The sequence below is a fragment of the Varanus komodoensis genome, unplaced genomic scaffold (genome assembly GCF_004798865.1).
Source record: "Varanus komodoensis strain SLA01 unplaced genomic scaffold, ASM479886v1 scaffold5, whole genome shotgun sequence".
Taxonomy (NCBI): Eukaryota; Metazoa; Chordata; class Lepidosauria; order Squamata; family Varanidae; genus Varanus; species Varanus komodoensis.
In genome coordinates, this window is record NW_025336087.1 from 10,322,729 (window position 1) to 10,344,677 (window position 21,949).

Sequence of the window (21,949 nt, forward strand, 5' to 3'; positions counted from 1 at the left end):
GGTGGGGGAGTTAATACTCAACCCTTTGTGCAATAGCTGAAGAGCACTGACAACTATCAGCTCAGCACCTGAAATAAAAATAAAGAGGTACATTGCTAAGGCAAAGATCATGTTTTCAGCCCCTTTTTAATGCACTAGTATCTCCTGTTACCTGCCCATCTTCCCCACCCTTTACTGGTGATTTAATCGACAGCTTTGTAACTGTGCCCAGATTAATCTATATACAGTCTCACCTTGTCAGTTTTCATCTGTGTTACCAACTGCACTTAGCCCCCTTTGACAGCTGAAACTTACAGTGAAAGTGACCTTACAGTGACAGTGACCAGGCAAGGCTAGGTTTCAAACAGCTGTTATGTATGTGCTTGTACACCTCCAAAAGTTCAACTGTAACAAACACACCTGTGCCATTTTCTGTGGCTGAAAACAATTGAAAATTCATGAATCCAGCTGTGCTCAGGATTTTTCTTAATGGTAGCGAATGAAAAGAGGTAGCAATCACAGCATGGAGAGAGAGGCAAGACAGGTTATTCCACACAGGGCACTAGAATATCAGGTGGAAGTTAGGAGGTGAGAGACAGGGAGAAGAACCAGTGGTGAGTCCAGTCATCTGTTGGACACATCATGGGTGTTTCTGCGAGCAACTCACAATGCACAGGTGGCTTAGCATATTCTGTGTACTCACTCATTGCATAATTCCTGTTCTTGTTATTTTGCATAATTTATTCTGGTTTGTTAATTGCAAGAGATAAAGGATTATGAATTCCCACCCTCTGTCACTGAATCTCTTATTCAGCCACTGACCGCATTCTTTCAAGCATATCCTTGCTATAAGCATGTACAAAACTCTGAATATACCTACCTCTAAGATCAAAATACAAATTAAGTATTTTAAGAGAAAAAAACATGAGGACTCCTGTCACCTGTACTATATATGTGTCCCCCCACATAACTACTAACAAGACAATAAACATATTAAGTACAGATCATATAAATTGAAAGTTATGACCTAAGGCTGTCACTCATTCTATCCTCTTTAAGGCACTGAAACATAATTATTTTAGTAATCGACCAGCACCGACTCCTGGAAACCAGTTGCCAAGACCCAATTGCCCCGCAGAAGCCTTGAAAGAACAGCAAAATCCAATTCAAAATCTGAAGAGGAAAAGAGTGGATGGCAAAGATCAAGGTGACAATATTTATTCAGTTCTTTGCTTCCTGTAAAGTGTAGTGTTTAAACTCTGTCTTAAGATTTGTCCAGTCATAATGCAATGTGTGACTTACTGATCTGAACCCAGATTATTTTTGATTCCAGCAGTGAGCTGATCACTGAACAAAAGAAACCGAACAACCTGCAGAAAAACAGAACAGAGTTAACAAACGTTGTCTATCCCTAACTTCACATTATTACTGCTAAGGATGTGTTGTTGCAGTAATTTTTATATAACAAGTGTTCATGTGGTAGTCATGTATGGATGAGTTATTTCTCCCATCTAATTCAGCCCCTCGTTCCAAGAGGTTCATCTGGACTGAAGCACCTCTAAAAGTTGTATATTCAGCTAATTCCTGAAATCTCTGCAAAAGAATGCTCTTCTATTTTTTTTATCAACTTACTTGAATGTTCTTAATTTATAGTATGCCTTTACAAAAATGCATTCTGAAGACATAGGTTGACTTTCTCGCCCTTTGGTTATAAAATTCTTCTAAAAATCAGAAAACTGAGCAACTGATGTCAGTTGGTCTGATTGTCAAATCATATGCAGTCAAAGCATGTGCATATCTTGAACAGAATTAGTCTTCTCTAAATGATACATCATGTCTTAATTACCACTACACCATGGTACTTTGCATAGTGGTAGCCACCTATGAACCACTTTCATGGAAATGTTTGTAAGCTGAAATGAAAAACAAACAAAACCTCTGAGGTCTGATAATTAATGGTGGCTTCACTTGTGAATGTTATCTCAGTGCTATACATACTATGAATAAGCAGGTAGTTACAGCAGATGTCCCAGAGACTGAAAAACAGACTGCACAGGGACAGGTGCCCCAGATGAAAGACAACTTTGATCCTTTTATTTGTACCTCAAAGTGTTGAGCCTCCACTGCATATAGGAGCCACTGACCCTTTTTGTAGTCCTTCAGAAAAATACCTCTTGGAGGACTGTATAGAAAAAATAAGAGAAAGGAGTGACAATAACAAAAATACTGTGGGTGGTGCCAATAGTTCTGTTACTCCACCCAAGAGAACGTGTGCAAAAATCTTTGGGCGGGAAGGGAAGCTGTATGTTTCCCTCTCCACTGAGGTTCAGGGATACTTTAAATGTTTCCAGACAGCTGGGGAAAGCTGTCAGACCTGAGATCTGTGCCCTGAAAGCTCCTGTCTTGTGTGCTGCTGCTTGTCTCTTATTTTCTCTTTCCTCCTCTTCCTTCTGTTACTCCACTTTCTGACTGCTGTTCTCCCCTTCTTTGCCTGTAAAGAGGATGCATGGTGTTATTTTTGAGGCTGATGTCTGCACCCTCCTTCCCTAACCTGTATGAGTTATCTTTCCATCTGTCATTAGCTGTTCCTCCTTGCTTCTTAATTGCAGTGCCACCACCTTTGACAAAATTCATCTTGTTCGCCAGCAAGTGTGATTTCTTAAAAGCAGCTTTGGGGCTGATGGGGAAGATGGGGCTGATGGTGTCACATGAGCAGAGCTGGCTGCTGACAATTCTGTGGACTAACTCTGACTCTATAAAAGAGAAAATATTTACCATTAAAAAAAAACACTATATGGGATCCATCTTTTAACTCACATTCCTCTTAGGTTCAGCTAAAGTATAACATTACACAACCTCCTAATCATTCTAAGAGCAGGAATACTTCATGGTCTTATGTATTCCTTTGAAAAGCTAATGCACAGAAAATTGGTTGGGTTTTTTTTTTTAAAAATCTTACAGCAAATAACAAGATTTAAAAAAATCTTATGGCATTACTTTTTACTTCTCTTTTCACTTCTCTTTGTTCCCAGGATTACCCAAAAAATTGGTGTTTTGACAAATATGGAAATGGGGATAATTTCTGCTGCTGTGAAGTCTGAAAAGACCAAATGTGAGAACTCAAATCAGCTGAATATGGATGAAAACTAAATGTGTAAATGTATATAAAATGTATGTAGTATTCTGACTTTAAAACCATGTATTTTTATTACAGCTTTAAAAAAAGGAAAATGTGTTTAAAATGTCTCCATGTTTAATAATGTGTCCTAAACAAGGAACACAAAATTCTGCATACAGTACTGATGAATGAAATCTTATATTAGCAATACCCTAGGGACATGGGAAGTTGTACACAATCTCCCAGTACAGAAGTGGAAAACCTGCATATAGATTAATCTTTGTTTCCTCAGTATATGTGTTAGGCAGAGGGGAGGCTAATATGCATACTAATTTAATCCCAGTTATGTGTGCTAGTGTATTTTGTTAGAGGTTTAGTAACATGGAAAATTTTCAGTGTATGCAAGTATGAAAAGTGACATAATGTCTCTTTGATTTCTCCTTCCTTCTACCCTGGATGCCAGGTTGTAACGTAAAAAGACAAAAAAAGGTGTTCTCTGATCTGTGTTCAGTTTAGGTGAATAAGAGCAAGGTTTTTCTCCCTATTTTTGTTTTATATCTGTAAAATTGGGAGTAGGTTCTGCATTCCAAGGGTTGTTATGAAGGCAAATTGCTTGATTAGTACTTATCCAGGGGTCCACTTATGAGGAGTAGAGAGGAGTGCTCCTAGACCACAAAAATAATATAGCAGGTTCCAAAAGAACAAGACTCATCAGTGTGGTGCTATGGCACAAAAAAATGGTTTTCTTCAAAGCCTATTATTGGAAGCACTCAAGGCTGCTGGTGGGGAATGGGCTGGACTGGGCAAGGGGAAGATACTGTTGATTAGTCACTAACTGGAGTACTGCATTCATTGTGGGATGGGGAGTGAATGTATCTTAGAGAAGATGCCAAAGCTGTTTCTACAAAGGTTATATTTCCAGTTCCCAGTTGTAAATTGAAAAGTACAGTGTTCTCTGTATCTGGGGATCAGTTGGCCTATTTCAAATGAGTCTTAGGCGGTAGAAGGGACAAAGGAAAGGATGGATAGGGCTCAGTTTCTACCAGAAAGCAACTCTATATATTCTGCTATTACCTAAACTTTATTTTCTGAAAAGGTACACCGACTTCCATTGCCAAGGTAAAAAGTACTGTTTGCTTTTGACACTTTACTTCCATTTAGTAAGTGATAGCAGATCATTATCTCAACTTGAGAGTTTTGCTACATAATGGTCCACACTTTTCTTAGTGTCTGAGAAATGTTTGTTGGCGTGGCAGTATAAGCCAAGCCCACCTCATAGACTTGAGAGGATAAATTGAGAAAATGCCATGTGCACTATCCTGACTTGGTTAGTTTGAAGTTCAGATTTTAAAAAGCTAGAATTTAGGCTCCTTAGTACCAATTTCTCCAGTTTGCAGTAGCATATTCTTTCCTGCTACAAAGGCAGATAGCTACTTCCAAGATTCATTATTGTTGTTAGTTGCAAAGTCATGTCCGACCCATCATGACCCCATGGACAGCATTCCTCCAGGCCTTCCTGTCCTCCACCATCCCCCAGAGTCCGCTTAAGCTCACGCGGTCTGCTTCACTGACTCCATCTAGCCCTCTCATTCTCTGCCATCCCCTTCTTCTTTTGCCCTCAACTGTTCCCAGCATTAGGCTCTTCTCCAGGGACTCCTTCCTTCTCATTAGGTAGCCAAAGTATTTGAATTTCATCTTCAGTATCTGGCCTTCTAAAGAGCAGTCAGGGTTGATCTCCTCTAGGACTGACCGGTTTGATCACCTTCCAAGGGACTTGCAGGAGTCTTCTCCAGCACCACAGTTCAAAGGCCTCAATTCTTCGGCGCTCAGCTTTCCTTATGGTCCAACGTTCATACATTGCAACTGCGAAAACCATAGTCTTGACCATATGCACTTTTGTTGGCAGGGTAATGTCTCTGTTTTTTAGTATGCTGTCTAGATTTGCCATAGCTTTCCTCCCCAGGAGCAAGCGTCTTTTAATTTCTTGTCTGCAGTCCTTGTCTGCAGTGATCTTGGAGCCCTGGAAAATAAAATCTGTCACTACCTCCATTTCTTCTCCATCTATTTGCCAGGAAGACTCATTATTACCTGGAGTTAAATCCAGCATTGCCATTCACACAGCAAGAGTTTCCCTTCCCCGTCTCCCCCAAGTCTAGTCTAGAAGGACCCTCAACCCTTTGGAGAAGATTTGGAGGTGCAGGAGAAAGGGAAAACTCAAGCTGCTAGTGGAGTTTGTTCCATTAGCAGGACACTTTTGGATGGTTGTGATTCACATCACAATTTTTGGCATGCTTATGAGATTTACATATCTGAAATGTATTACCACAAGCTGTGTTGATGGACCCACAGGATTGCAATAGAATTGAATAAACTGTTGTGGGATAGCTCTTTTGGATCACCCTTGCTCAGTCTGAGGCCCGTAGGATGTTCTAGACTCAACTCCCAGTATTTCTGACAATTGGGCATATTGGTTGGGTCTGATAGGTGTTCAAAATATCTGGAGGGCCAAGAATGTGGATAATAGCAGCCACTAACTCTAATTAGTATCTCCCGGGCTGTCACAATGCTGGCATGCCTCGACTTACCAACTGAGGACTTGAAAAGCATTGGGTACCGAGTTAGCCAGCATGGGAAAGGGAAAGCTTGATTCTGATGGACCCCTCAGCCTGCAGAACTGCTCCTTGGGTGTAAAAGAAAAAGTAACGCATGAATGGGCATCAAACACCAATTCCCTGGAGCAGTGAAGGGTAGGGTGGAAGGCCAAGCCACACCTGGATGCCTGCCTCCCCCGCCCGCAGCCGGCGCCTCGGAAGCACGCGCCTCCGCGTCCCCGGCTCTTCCCTGCCCCTGGGGAGTCCCACGGCCAGCCGCCCTGGCGCTGCGTTTTTCTGAGAGGCCGAGCGTGAGAACCAAGACAGGTGGTCGCTCCGCCCCGTCCGTTTCTGGGTTTGCCCACCGTTTTCCTCGCTTCCCATCCCTCCTCGTAGGGCGGGTGATTCCCACTCTCCTGCACCGGAAAGCCATTTATCTCCTTCGAAGCCACACTGACGACAGCGGAAGCATACGCGGCTCCGGGCTGTGCGCGGCTTCTCCACGGCTCAGTAGACGGCTCGCGGAGGCGAGGAGAATAATAAAGGCAGACCCTCCGGAGAGCCGCGGCGCTCGTGCGGCCGTGAACGCGCGCGCGCTCACCCGCACATCCTGCGCCTTGGGCACGGCGCGCGCGCTCGGCGCGTCCGGGATACGGAGCTGAAGGCTCGCCTCGGCTCGGCGAGGGAGGGAGCCGCTCCAGCTGCCCCGCGCCTGGGCGCGCTGCGCACGAGGCCGCCGCCGGAGCGTGGGGGCAGGTGCTGAGAGGGGGCTGCGCGGCGGGCGAGCCCGGTGGGCGCCGTCCGTGGCAAGCATGTCCGCGCCCTGTTGTGCCGGCCAGGTAAGAAGCGGCGTTCCCTCCTCACCCTTGGTGGGCAGTGAAGGCGAAGCGGCTTCGCTCCGTGCCCACCCGGCTCGGCTTCGCAGGCAGCTCCACCCTGGCTGCGTGGCAAGCGGCGTCCCTTGGGGCTGCGCCAGCGCCTGCTTTACGCCGCGCGCTAGCTTCCGCCGCCGTCGCGCGGCGTTGGGCGGTGCGGTTTGCGCCGCTTCATCGGCCGAGATCGCGACTCGCTGGGCAGCGCTGGACGGCTCGTGCGGAGCGACGCTCCGTCCGTGCCGAGAGTTTGACCTTTGCGCTGGGCCGCTCATGAAGGGGCCCTTCCCTGGTCGCTCGTGTGAGCCTAGATCGCTTAGGGTTTGCGTGTTCGAGGTTACCAGCCAGATAGCGAACCATTATGTGGTAGCCTTGGCGCACCCTGTGAAGCAAGCACCCCTTCCGTTTCTGATTGGCTGTGTGTTTTTAATGAAGCATTTACATTTATAATAGGAAAAATGGTCAGTCTCGCTTGCCTCCAAAAACCAATTGCTCCTTGGAAGCAGGATGATTTATCTACTGCTCGCCTTTGCTTTTGCGGTGGCTATATCAGTTTGACGCGAGTGTAGTTTACCCACCATGAAAGGCTTTCAATTTCCCAAAACGGACTGTGGTGAATCAAGTGGAATGAAGCCATAGTCGCAGAAAGAAAAACAAGGGGCCTTAAAGGGTAACAAAGTTATTTTGTCACAGCAGATAAAACTTTGTGCCTTAAACTCTTTAAAGCATTCTGATCTTGGGTTAATTGTATTTTAAAAGGAAATGCTTTATATCTCTCCAAATGAGAGGTGTCCAGAACTGTAGAAACTCTGGTGCTGTAGCCAAGTGGTTTGTTCAGTGCAAAGCAGCCAATGTTTGAACTAGGCAAGGCTGGCTAGGTTCTCTCTCTATCTCACTAAAGTTGAAGATAAGTTGGAGATTTCATTTGGTGTGTGGGTTGATAATAAAAATCAATGTGGGAGGGGTCCTGGCATGCAGCTGCTTCTCTATCCTAGAGCAGAAGGAGGTGCCTGGGTATTTTGGCAAAAGAAAATGAGTTAGCTGTAGTATCGCACCAAGAAACGGTCTTCACTGGTCATGCAGCCCAGCTGCGTGTTTACTCCTCCAACTCACAGGATTCCCCAGCTAGTCCTGCTGCCTAAACATGCATAGAACTAAACCCTAAATGTCTTTGCTTGGTGGATGGCCCACGAAGTACAGTGGATCTGCATCTTGGAAGTTATACATAGAGGTTGTGTTTAATTAGGAAACAAGTACTTTTTTTTTTTTTTTACAATGTTGTGAGTATCTTTCCTTTCCCCCTCCCCAAAGCGATGAAACAATTACTAAATAACAAAGAGAAAACAATGTTATACCAAGGCACAGCACTGGTATTCTTTGCATTGACTATGCCAAATATGTTTAATGGGTGACTTGAAAAGAGTCTTTGATGCTCCTTTTCGTTGTTTGTGTAGGAATGCTGGTAATGTGGGAAATACTGTAGAAAAGAACCATTCCAGAATTGAATTCCCGGTACTCTAGGCTCTATAGCATAACAGAATGGAAAATGCAAAAAGCACATTCTGAGTCATATGTGAAAACACTCTTTTAAGAAAATCAAAGCTTTCTTTATTAAAAATAATAAAATAATGAAAACCCTTAGGGTATAATCCTATGCATGTTTTTAAAATCCTACAGGTTCTTATTCTTAACGATGCATAGGATTGCACCCTTGGATGCAGTCGTATGCATTTTTAGACAGAAAAAGTCCTACAGTTTCCAACATTTGTCAGTCAGCTTTGTACTCTGTGTGTGTTTAATACATATACTAAATGTTGCATGCAAATATGCTGCCATCAGACTGTCTGTGCACATAATGGAAACTTCCCATTGTGCATCAGAAGAACATGAGAGTTGAGCATTCCCGGTAAAATGAATCCACCATTTCTCTGTTCTGTTCCTATTTCCTATTACTAAAATAGAACTGTTTTGAAACTGCTGTTAACCCTTTCCTTAGGTTAATAAGCTTGCTGAATTTTTAGTGTTCTTATTTACACTTTAATATATGCACTTCCTACTTCAGACACTCTAGAGTAGCAGGAATGTGTTCTACTACTTTGGCGATATGAAAGTCAAGAATTTAAATTGATTCTCTAGTACTATTTTCCGCAAAGTTTTGTGCACCACTTTAGTACACAAGGAAGGAGTTGTTACTAATGACAACCCACTTATCTAGGAGCTGCACACCTAGCAGTTCAATCATACTACTTAATGGAGCTGAAGAACAAAATGTTTTTTCATCACATTTCAAAAGCATGTGATTCTGTTTCTCTAGCAGGAAAAGAGGATTGTTGCTAAAGTGACAATGCATAAGGGGAGAGAGATTGTTTTTTACCTGTTCTAATTTAAGGTTGAGGCCAGCTAAAGTTATAAACTTGTGACTCCCTTTGATTCCAATGAAAGAGAATTAAGTACACATTAATTACAATCGGTGAGATTAATGGGACATGTATTTTGGTTAATTGTCCCTTTAGCTTTCAGCTGTGCTGGTTTTATTAGAAACACTTTAAGCAATGAATGCCTTGCTTAGGGTAGCTGCAGAAGCTGAATGAGTCAAATGCAATGAGCTGTAGATCTGTGAAATACACTTTAGGAATATATTTTATGTTAGAAGTGCCCCAGTTTTGATCTTGTGAAGTGTATTAATGGACTAGGCAAGTTTGGTGAAGACTTGCTTCTAAGCTGAACCAATTTATTATTATGTATCTGATTTGACACAGTTATTATAGTTCTGGAATTGCATGGCAGTTCACCTTTTTTCCTAAAAGCATCTTATCAGGATGTAGAGCAAAGGATGTAAGATTTTTTTTAAGGATCCAGACCAAACTTGGTGTGCACTGTTAAATTCAATATATAACCGATTATAAGTGCCACTACTAATAATACAAGGGTGTAATGGTTGTGGGATATGTTATCACATGAAAGAGTGGTTCAGATTTGATTATAGCTTACAGATGGCTATCACATGTAGTAAGAGCATGTATGGACTTGGTAGCTGTATTCTTAATAGCTTAGTAATGCAGTATATTTCTTGCATCATTTCAGTTCATGTTAAAGAAGTATCAGCTAAAGTCCTGCTACAATAAACAGGTTTCTCCTGTTTAGGGTAAATTATATCCAGAAAGTTATTTGCACAAGTGATAACCTCTCATCTGTTCACACCAAGGGTCCATTAATTTGGTAACCCTGGGACAAACAGTATTTTAATTCTGGAGACCAGCAGGGAAAACATTTGATATTTTCCACCAAGTAATGTGCTCACTTTTTTAAAACCATTGGTAGCAAAAGGGAAACAAAGTTGGCACCAGTGTTATGTCTGAAGCTAAGGAATCACTGCAAACGCAGGTGCATGCTTTGCTCAACACTCCTACCCTATAAAAGCCACCACCTTCATGGTCCTTGAGTAGGAAAAGGTTAAAATACAACACTGATAATAAGGGGGAAAGGAGAGACTGAATCTTTAAAACGCACAGCAATAAACACTCAATGTTTCCCATTTCATAATTATCCTTCTTGAAGCATTTAAATGTGCAGTAGGGGGTTCTCACCCATGCTTGGTAGAATTAGAAAACTGAGCTTCACTTGCTACTAGAAAAAATTATAGGTGAACAAAGCCTAGTCTGAAATTCTGGGATTCTGCTCAGTTTCACCACACTATACAAAAACTACAATGTTTATAAGGACCAAGAACATGGACATATTCTTCTAGGAGAGCTACTGAAGATTGATAGGAAAATAGAAACCAATGTCGGGAAGAACTGTTTGGAAGCAGTGCATTTACTGGAAGTGTATAGGGAGATTAAAATTGGTTCTCCATTAAGAAATTTCATTTCTTCTACCTCATTCTCTGATTTGTTTCTCCAGAAGTAGGTACTGTTTCAATAGCTTCTATTTCTTGGTGCATCACTGTAATCTACATCTTTAGTTCCTCAGAGAAGAATACAACTATTTTCTCTGTGAGCTCTGAAAGGAAATTTTAGTAGGTATGAACAGGGCAAGCTCCTGGTTTTAGAGACTAGTCATTCTTGTATTTGAGACATTAATGAATAACTCTTGTTATTCTGAAGTGTTTTGTAAGTTCATCATGGAGTTGTTATTTTGGGAATGATACACAGGAAATAACTGCTTATATTACATAGAGCAGGAATCTCTATGCAGCAAGTTATTCATGTTCCACAGCTCACTATGTAGACTAAAGATACCTCATGCTATTCTATGTTACATACCCACATAAAGTTTTCCAACTCTGTTGTGAAAATATTCACTCAATTCTTTGTTTTTCCTGAGAAGACTGATTTCCCAATTTCAGCTGTCTCTGAGGAGATGCAAAAGAAAGCCCGGACAACAGCAGCTCTTTGGGCCAAGAGGCTTTACTAAAAAGCAGGCTGTGGCAAGGGTGAAAGCCCTGGCTCATGCCAAAGAGAAGCTTCACCACCATCACACCCCCACCCCTGTACAATTACAGTCCATGAAATTTATCTCCCAAGGGCATGCAGTCTAAACAACCAATCAGCAAGCTCCACAGTCTGTTATCTACTTGCCTGTTCTGCCTAGTCCTTGTCTAACATAGTATAGCTTTCTCTAACCTAACCTTGGCTGGCACATCTGTAACTCCAGAAGTAAAGGCATTCAGGGAGTCTACTCGTTTCAACCCTAAAAATTAAAGCATTCAGGGAGTGAACTAGGTTCAGCTCTCAAGGCCATAACTAACTGAATACACTTCTAAAACTAAGATAAGGGTATGATACAAATACATTCCTAAGCTACAGTTCTGATGCAACAACTGTGGATATACATTTGCCTTTTAGTATATAGGCTTTCCTACAAAATTGGTGGATTTACCAGCTACTAGCAACATTTTAATTTAATTTAATAATTTAAACATTTCTATGCCATCCTTTGCAACAAGCCTCAGGATGGAGGTATGGTGGGAAATAAACTCCCCTTGTGCATTACTAGAAGGCAATCAGTTCTTCATTCTTATTTAGTTAGGCTGTTAGCTTCCTTGTGATAAAACATCTTGCTGTTAGAAGAATGTATTGATGCTTTCAGAATACCTTCATCTAGGAATAATGTGCAGCAATGCCACCTAGAACAGTTCTTGCTACAAAATGAGCGACAAATGATCTTTTCATAATGCATTTGGCTGTAGCCTTGTCATGAAGCCTGAGTTTGGCAAGGACAACCTTTTAGCTTTTCAGAAGAGCAGCTGGAACTGCAGACTCAGTGTTGGGCCATCCTTCCACTCATCTCTCACCCTAGCACCTCCTGTGTGTGAGAGCCTCTGCCCATTGGTCAAGAGGTTGTCATTATCAGTCAAGATCATCCCAGCAGACAACATTTTAAAAATGACATAATGCCATTTTTGAGTTGGCTGTCTTGTCCATCTTTGATTAACACAAGATGCTTTCTCAAGTGCCCCAGGGGACTTGATCTAAGTCTAGTACACTCCTGAATACTTAGCCATAACATAGATTTAAGGCAGGCCAGGATACCAGCATGTTGGTATCTGTGTTTTGCTCCCTTGTTTTATTGTGCATACTTGACTGCTTTCCTTATCCCTATCTTGTTTCTGTCTTATGGGGTGACTTTCTCACTCCAGGCTCCTATTTTGTTGTCTAATTTACACATTGGTAGACCTACAATCTAGTCTGTCAAGGATATTATCAAATTGATAATAGTAAAAAAAAAAAAAAGCAAATTTCAGCCTCCTGCCTTTTATGATTTTCTTTCTGTAAACCAAAACATGTCTGGGATACAAAATATCCCCAAAAACATGCAATGAAAGGCCTGTTGGGTGCTTTTGTGACAACAAGCAAAGGATACATTTTGGGACAGAAAATGAGGCTAATTACAGATCATTTTAGTCTCTTGAAAGCCAGGAGCTGGAGCAAAAACCTAAAACAAAAAAACTAAAATCCATTGAGGGAAAGCCTTTTATATGGATTTGAAGTATACACCAAACTATTATTGTACTGACTACAGTTTAATAGGCCAAGCATTGTTATACATTGCTGCAGGATAAATTAAGTCCTAATTTAACTGTAATAGCTAAGTCCAGAAATCCATTCTTATTTAAACCTCCTGGGAGAAAGATTCAACCAAATAAAGGCCTTTTCATATTCAACAGATGAAGCAGTTTTGTATGGGGTAACAGAATCACCCCAGATAGAGAGTTAGGTTTGATACTGATGCTAGACAAATCTAACCAGGCTGTGTTTAGAGCCTTCAAAGGCTGGCTTCTTCCATCCACCTTGCCGAGGTTGCTTGGCTTACACCTTATACTGCGTAAGCGATGGAGAGAGGGAAACAAAGACAAGGAAACCACTTGGCTGCTGGAAACATAGCCACCTGTGTTCATATTTCTACATAAACACCTGGCGTGCTAAAGGAAGCCTGCTTGCCTTTGCTTGAGTTAACTAGGAGCAGGGATGGCAGAGAGAGAGAAATAGAGGGATGGGAAGCATATGCCCAGTGAACTATATTGGAGAGCTGGGACTGGACCAGCTGTCTGCCATTGTGATACTTGCTTGCTAGCACTTAATCTCAAAATAGTTGTCAGTTTCTAATTTCAGTCTGTGCAACTGGTCCAAAGCACATGATTTCCTAGCTTGTCTTTCTTCTGAAGACAAAAGTGATTTAAAGCTAATTGTTAGCTCCTCTCTTCAAGGGGAAAAGTCAACACCACATGAGTTATATCCTGGCCCTGCATTAGTCTGGCAATTGTGATTTGCTTTTGCTTATATAAGAACATCTGCCTGATTTCACAGGAAATAGGATTTTGCATTTGATTTTTCTGTATCATCTCTCTTGGGACAAGAAAGTTAACCTTTGTCTTAAATAAAGCAGCTGCAGTGGAAAACTTTTGTATAATTATTTATTTTCAGAATGTATTGTATATAAATGAAATACTGACACACTTTCAGAGTGATGCTTTGACAAGGTTGTTGGTGAGACTTTACTTGCCTGGCATTTTGGTAATGTTTATATTATATGCTGATTTATATATTTTTACAAAGTAAACTTTAAAAGGGCCTGCCAATGTCTAAGCCTTGTTTGTCCATCAGTGCTACTCAGTGTGTAGAAATAATACTTTATGATAAAATCATAGAACTAACTTTGTTCATAGTAGAAAATATGCAACCAAGTTTTGTTGCTAAGAAAAAGTATCCTGTAAATTTTATTCAGTAAATGTTTGTTCTACCTATAAATTACTTATACTGTCACTGCTGTATTTGCTGCTACTGTGGCAAAAAACCACAGCAATTCTGCAAGAAAAATCGGGGAATGTGTGCCTTGTTTGCTAGCAAAGTCATGCTCAAATGGCTATAATTATGGTGGCAGGATGGTAGGATGCAGGCCCCATTGATTTCTTGGCAGGGGTGGGATGCCTGCCTCTCATCCCTGGAAATTGGCCACCCCTGGACTACTTGAAGAGAAAGTCTAATTAATGAGTCATACATGTCATATGATCTCAAGGATCATCCACATGACTAATAAGAGTAAGGAAAATTCCCCCTCCCCACAGTAATTTTTCAGAGAATGTTTAAATCCTGTAATTTGAAGAATTACTGGCACTCCCCAAAATAGCTACATTTTTCACCTCAAGCCTGTGGGGAAGCTTAAAGGAGGCCTATGGCATAACTTTAACTCTTCAGAAAAAATAATCCTGTAGAAAGATTAGCCACATCACATTTTATAAGATGTAGTTCTCTTACCTCACTGAATTGTGGATAAACAACATAGGGCTTACTGCTGTGTGAGCAAAGATGTCTTTTAATGTATTGCCATTTTTGTCCATTATTAAGGTTTGTATTAATATTTTTGTTAGCCTTGGTTCCATTCTTGTTTCTTGAAAACAATCTACTTTGTGCAGTATATTTAACAAATTAAACTATAGGACTTGCAATAAAAGCAACATATTACATGGCAAAGCTTCTCTGCTTTTCTGGCAAAAATAGCAAAATGCATGTTAGGGAATGCAACTACAGAGAATAATTGACAGTATATTTCCAGGAAGTTGACTGAAATGAATGGCTTGGGATACAAGGCAGGGCAAGTCTGGAATGCATCTGAAATTATCTCCAGCTTCATTAATGTAAAGACTACCTAATTTCTCTTTGTGGGCCTCCAGTAAAAGAAACCTGTGTGTTTCGCTCCGGATGGAAAACACTTCTGAGAACAATGGCGTTTTATATTTCAAAAAATGGTGTCTTGAGCATTTTCAAGCCAGCAGCCCTAGGGGGCAATAGGAAATCCTTCCTGTAGCCATCACAAAATGGGCAGAGCCTAATAGGAATGCCTGCAGATCCCTCCTCTCCCATTTCATCTTCAGTCTTTGAGCATGTAGACAATAGGCCTTTGTAGGCATGCACAAGGTTAAAGTGTAAAGACATCCACATGTGTGTAGGGTTAAAGTGTAAAGGACACACACACATAAGCCCCTTCCCAGAGTTCCCATGTCCCAACTCCATAGTTAAACCTTGGCCTGTTGAGCATGAAAACCTGAAGGAGGTCCTGACAACCACATGGCTTGCAGAGTTCCCATGATTGTGAACCTTAAATTGTCGGGGATTCCAGTTGAGGGAACTCAGTAAATATGGCCAGCTGAATGTGTTTACAAAGCCCCATACAATCTTCATGCTGCATGTGTGATCCAGCTAGAACTGTGTGTACATGGGTGTCCATGCCCCCTTCACACTTAATCTATAGAGAAGCAAGTGAATGCCTGTAGGACTACTGTGGCTTTGCTGTTAAGGATGTAGGCTTTGCTCCATCTCTGTTCTTTCCCCCTGGTTTTTAATTGCCTTTTGCCCATTGAAGCAATTTGTGGCATGGTTGATCATGAGGTCTTGGAAGCTTGTACACTTTTTTGCATTCTCTTGGTTGACTTAGTGCTATGCTTTTACAGATTTTGGAGTTTTACTTATGATCCACATCTGTGCTTTTCTGAAAGATGCACAGGTGATAGATAGCTAGCTACAGAAGGCTTTAGAAGTGACAGCAGTAGATGCATTTCAATTATACTAATAGTTTAAATATAAATCTAACATTTTTTATTCCTAACAATACAGGAGATTTGTACCCAATGCTTGCTATTATTATTACATTGCATTTATATCCTGCAATTTTTTCCTTGTGCAATGAACCATAGGTGGCCTATATTGTCCTCCCCTCTCTATTTTCCTCACAACAACCACCCTGTGAGGTAGGGCAGTTTGAAAGCAAGTGACTGGTCCAGTCACACATTGAGCTTTGTGACTGAGCAGGGACTGGGACATGGAACTCCTAAGTCCCAATCCAACACTTGAACTACTATGCTGCAGGGATAGGATTTTAACTACTACAGTGATTATTAGTATTTCCATGAGCTCTTCCTGAAACTGGGGACCCACTTCCACTAAAATACTCTCTGAATGTTATTTTTAAAATCGGGCATCATCCAAGAATAGTATATGGTGCTCAGCCGTTAATCCCTGGAGAAATCTGTACAGCTGCAACTGGACCAGTCAAGCCACTTTACCCCTATAAGCACTCCCATAAAAAGTGTTGTTTAACTTGTAGGGTGTCTGAGATTGCTTGCAAAGTTGCAGCAAATGTCTAAGGCAGCAAATGTAAGCATGTTTGGAGTCACCAGGACTTAACTTTCAAGGAAATGTGTTTAGGATTAGAAGGCCAGTTTCTACTGTTACTGTTAGATGTCTGGCTTTTCTCAGCATTTATGAAACATTTAGTCTTTAAAATAAAACCTACTGAGCAAAGAACCCAAATATTTCCAAACCCTTGTATTACAGTACTTTTATCTTTAAATCTGTGTTGTTTATATGAATATAAATCAGTTGTTTTCACCATCCATGTATGTCTGTAGGCAGTAACTTATTTGTAATTATTTAAAATATGTATTTTTCTTAGGATTTTTTTTCCTAAATCCAAAGCTTGGTGTTTTGGGTCTGCTGTATTTGCATCCCACTTTTCCTCCACTAGCACCAATTAATTCATTTTGATATGAATGGAATTCTCCATATTTTTAGACTCCATTTGTACCCTTGAATATTTTGGTTGATGACCCAGGGAGAAATCTAAAATGCCTTTCCTTCTTTAAAGGCTGCCTGTAGTTTTCAAATATTAATCTTGTTTTTACATAAATATATTGTTTCTGCTGTTCCTTAGACTTAATATGCAGATAATGCTAACTCATGCTTTTATTTGTATTGTTGAATTCTGAGTTGTCATAGTTTGCTAATGCAGATAACCCAGAAAGAAAGCCCATTATTTGTTGTTGTAGTGTGAATTGCAGGGGGAGTCACCTTCCAAGAGATGCTTGTACTGTGGAACTGCAGGTGCATCATACTTCCATATGATTTTTGTATGTACATTGTATGTACATTGGTGGCCCCCTTCTGGATAGATCTTTTTAGAGGCCTTGAGTACCTCATTGCAATTTAAAGATGTCCATGTGTTACTCAATTATATTCCCACAGTGTGAATATTATTTGTCAGCCATTAAGCAGTGTATTATCTGGGTTATCATAGTAGCTAAGAGCCTCATACAGGGCTGAAAGGATAAGATACCTACCTTAACTCTACAAGGAGTTGAAGATCTTGCATCTCTTGCCTTCTTCAAGAGAATATATTACCAAAGACAGCCTTGCCATGACAAATGTTTGACACAAGTTCTTCATACCTCAGCCTTTATGAATAATTTTGACCAGGAGTTTCAGTTTTGCATATTTAAATTGCAGGATACTATATTTAAATTATAGAAGTTTCTCTTAGTTTCATAAAATTTGTGTGTGTGTATTTGGAAATGTAAAAATTGAATTAAAATTGTGAATATGAAAAACCTGTTGAGAGAAGCAAGTCAGAAGGGTTCTTTTCCTGGATGAGGGATGATTAGAAAAGCCCTATGGGCACATGCTAGTAGATCACCTTAGATCACCCTAAGTACTTAAACACATGTGAAACAAGTTTTGGACTTGCTAAACCTTAAGCTACAGAAGTGGGAGACTATAATTTGAAGTTGTGAACCAGAAAATTACTAAGAAAACAACAACAAAAATGGATGAATTAAATGCAAAGTAATATAAGGGAATAATACATTTGTCTGCCATTAAATTAGTACATTTGTTTGTGATATTAGCAGTAATATCTCAACAGAATAGGAAGGTTAAAAGTGCAACATTTTAGACATAATGGCATCTATGCAAATAAACAGTTAGGACATCTCATAAGTATGAAAAGGAGAGACTTCTTCCAAATAAATGGAGGAAGTTTTGGCCCTGGTTGGCATTTGTGCCTCCCATAATGTGATTGATGTCTGTAATCTAAATTTGTAATAGCAAGAGAGGGATACATATTTGGTGTTAATGTGGTATCTGATTACTTAGTGGCCCAAAGTCCAATTTGGAAGCAGCCTGCGTTTTCAGAAGTAAGCAGGATTTAATAATTCAACAGCACTTTCAAATAGCATCCCAGATATCAAGACTGCACATGTCTTCTCTGAAATAAGCTGGACTGAAGCACTGGGCAGCTTCCTATCCAGGCTTCACTTTCTTTTACCAGGCAGGGAAAAACTGATCAGAGATAAGGCACTTTGCTGCTGGGAAACAGAACAGGAGGGCTAGATGAAAAACCTCTTTGGGATGTCAGATTCTGCAAGAAACAAGTCCAACAGCCTTGGATGGGAAGAACCAAGTAAGCAAAACCTTACTGAGAACAAGGCAAGGCAGAATATATGTGTGGATAGGCAGAATGCCAGGGGACTGGGCCAAAGAAAACTAAAACAAAACTTTTATAGTTTACATCTCTCCTAAGGAAACTTTCCCATGAGCCCCCTCCCCTCTTGATCACCTGTTATGAGTCTTGGCCTTTCTTCACTCCTTTCACACCTTCTCTCAAGATGACCTTTTGGAAGATACTGTAAGATGGATCACAGGCTCATCCTTGGCCCAGTTAGGTTCCTCTTTTTATTTCTTACATGGTAACAATATCCAGCTGTAAATGTTTTAGTGGGTATCTAACTTGCACAATCCTTTGATCTTACACTATCTGACTTTATATTTCTGCTTTTTGCCAAGGCTGAGATACTAGGAAAGGAAAATATATAATCTTTCTCCGAAAAGGCCTTACATGACCTGGAGGCAGAGGGTTCCCCCTTCCAGAGTTACTAAATTAAGAGTGCTGCTTTTTTCTTTTTCTTTTTGCAAGCAGGTGTAATTTAGAGTAGTAAAATTTTTAAAGAAACCTGTTAGTAAAAGTCTAATCCTAAGTATTTTTCTGCCAAGTAGCTTGCAGAAAAATTATGTGCACAGCACAAAATTTAACCCTGAAAGCATGATATATTTTGTCATATAAATATTTCTGTTATTATAAATATGGATGCATTTATCTGATTCAAATAGTTGTATCATGTTGTGAAGTAGTAGGGCAAGTTCCCTGAATCATACAAAGAAAACAGCCTCTTACTATCTTATCTCAGTCTACTTTGCTAGTTGTGAGAACTGTTGTTTTTAGTTATACAGCCCTTTCTGCTTTTAGGTCCGTCTTTTTCCCCCTTGAAAATCCTAGGACTCAGGTTGCAGCTGCTGAAAAAAGTCTGTCACGGGCCTCACTAAATAAATGCACACAGCAGTGTATTATCCTTTGGTCTTTTGAATAGTTGAAAGCTTCCCATGTCTTCTTTCCATGTATTTAGAACATGCATCCAATACTTTTAAACAGTCAACTTCTGTAACAGCAGCGTAGGTTTACTATTCAGTTACTATGCCTGTTTGTTGGATAAAGTTTTTAATAAACTAAAAATTAAAGGAAATCACAATACCATTTATGAACAAAATTTATTTGAGATTCTGTTGGGGTATTCCTAGATGGAAGTAGAGAGCTGGTGAAATGTCAGCAAAGTCTCCAATATCTTGCTGTTGAGAAGTCCTGAGACAAAATCCCAGTTTCTGCGTTCATTCAAGAATAAATTCATTTGGGTGTGACTTTTTTCTCATACTGCAACATTTTTATTTTGGTATCTGATGTGTAGTTTTGATATCACTTACTCCAAGTGCCACAAAACATGGCCAAATAGAATAAGTTGATACTTGCTTGAAAAAGAAGTGAAGCCAAATAAGAATGGTTGCATACATAATCCATTTTCTTTGTTGATTGCATAGCTACCTCAGCTTGCCTTGACTGCATAGATGGCCAGTAATGGTTTGCCAAACCTACACAGTGCAGCCTAGGCTGGTGCTGTTGGTGGGATAGGAGGTATATAAATACTTTAAATAAATAATAAGTGTTGGACCGCTTGTGTTACTATTGTGCTCTAAATCACTGCTACTCCAGTCCTATGAGCAAGCTCCATTGAATTCAATGGGACCTATTTCTCAGTAGACATATTTAGGATTGCACTCAACTCATAACATGAACCAAGTGATGTTTTAGCATACCATTGCAAACTGTGGAAAAGTAAGTTTAGGGGTGGTATGGGGGTGCTTTGCCTGATCCACATTTATATAAAGGACACACAGAACACTACAGCACATGGCAGCAACTGTGTAGAACAATTTGAAGTATTAGCTGCATGACAACCAAAATATGCAAAGCCATGGTTATATATGCATGTGTTTTCATTGATTTTTACTTATGCACCAGTAGAAAACCCAATTTGTATTGCATGGTATTCTTTGAATCACAGCATGTAGTGATTTCTAACACCCAAGTCTGCTTCTGGAATTACTGGTTTTGCTAATGATACTATTCTAGGCTTGCTAATAGTCTAACTTGAATATTAATGGAACACTGTGAAGTATTCTTTGTTCTAGCCCTTTAGGAAACTTGTGACTGTAGCTCATCTGTATTAGATTAGATGCAGCACCTGTATTTTAGCATATGCAGGGTGCAGTCCTATCAGTTTGCTCTCAGTGATGGGAAGCCTCCACATTCCAAGGTCATCCAGTCAAGGCAGTCTTCAACTCCCAGCCCCTCTAGCAGGGGCGGTTCCAAGAGAGAGGGAGGAGGTTTAATATCACTTGTGTCCTGGCCTTTCTAGTCTCCTCCCTTCCTTACAAGGGAGAGGATCTAGAGTTTCTTCCCACAAGCAGGGAGGACTCCCTAAGGCAGTGACGGGGAACCTTTTAGAGACCAAGTGCCCACTTATTTATCGCAAAGTGCCAACACTGCAATAAAACCTGAATACTGAGGTTTTAGATTAGAAAAAACAACTTATACATTAACATCTTTTGTCTTAAAAGAAAAACAAAATATCAGAGCTTTCAATGATACAAACTGCTTTTTACTGAAAGTTAAAAGTTTGCATTTGGCATGCTTTTGCATAATTAATGCAATCTTTGCTGTTGTATGCATGCTGATAATTTGTCAAACCTTGGCTCATACTTCGTTAGTTTGAGAGCAACGCATGCAGCACTCAGGTCATCTGTTAGTCTGTTTCTTGTATCAGATTTGATATAATTTGTTAATAAAAATGGATGTATTAAAACTCACAGCCAGTCCAAGCAAATATATATATCTCCTTGGTAGCGCCCTGACCACCCATGTGAAAGCTCAGACGAGTCGCAGCTAATGAGTCACAGCTCGTGATGTCATCACCTGGTGCCACTACTCCTTTCCAAGCACACGCATGGCCCCTATGTGAGTTGTTATCCAATGCTCAGCTGCTGGGGTGATGCTGGGGCGACTTGGCTCGTGTACTGACAGAGAGGGCTCTGTGCACCCACTGCAGCACACGTGCTATGGGTTCACCACCACTGCCTTAAGGGAAAGTGAGCATGGTGGTTGCTCCCCTTCCTCGCCAGCCCCCAGGACCACCTCTTTTGCTGATCCCTCAGAGCAGATTTTGGGCGGCATGGCAATGGAGTGGATCCTGTTTCATCCCCTGCAAATGCTCTGCTGAACTAGCCCTTCAGTTTGTAGAAGACAAAGTCTGGATCCAAGCCTGTGATTTTTGTTATTTTCCTTTTCATTTGGATGAAGCAGCAGCAAGAGAAGAAAACTCTTGGTTGCTTGATAGGAAACACATGCGAAAGTATGTTGTAACTTATTTTCAATTAAACAGGGAAGGTAAAAGCTTAATTTTGTTTATATTTCTGTTGCCCAACTTTTCAGCAGAGGTGCCATTTACAGAAGCCAGTCTCCCTGCCTCACTCCACAGCATTCCTCTGGAGCACCTTATACTTTTAATCACCATAGATTTTAATCCTGTGCGTGCTCTGACTGGAAAAAGCCTACAATTTCCAACATCCCTCCAGCCATCCATGCTGGAAATTGTAGGACTCTTCTCTGCCTCAAAAAGCAGAAAAAAATGCTCCTTTGTTGTGCTCTGCACCTGTTCTTGTTGTCTGTAA

The 21,949-nt window shown here is 40.7% G+C and overlaps 2 protein-coding genes across 2 annotated transcripts in view; both read left to right on the top strand.

The window, feature by feature from the left end:
- Positions 1-3,210, top strand: part of CDK7 (cyclin dependent kinase 7) — a 20,959-nt gene extending 17,749 nt beyond the window's left edge. The window contains exons 11-12 of the mRNA XM_044446237.1: positions 1,039-1,186; positions 3,012-3,210. Of these exons, the coding sequence (XP_044302172.1) occupies positions 1,039-1,186; positions 3,012-3,037 (174 nt within the window). The 3' untranslated portion in view covers positions 3,038-3,210. The remainder of the gene's footprint in view (positions 1-1,038; positions 1,187-3,011) is intronic.
- A 2,834-nt stretch (positions 3,211-6,044) lies between these two features.
- The window catches only part of SERINC5 (serine incorporator 5), a 49,972-nt gene continuing 34,067 nt past the window's right edge, over positions 6,045-21,949 (top strand). The window contains exon 1 of the mRNA XM_044445954.1: positions 6,045-6,527. Within this exon, the coding sequence (XP_044301889.1) occupies positions 6,501-6,527 (27 nt within the window). The 5' untranslated portion in view covers positions 6,045-6,500. The remainder of the gene's footprint in view (positions 6,528-21,949) is intronic.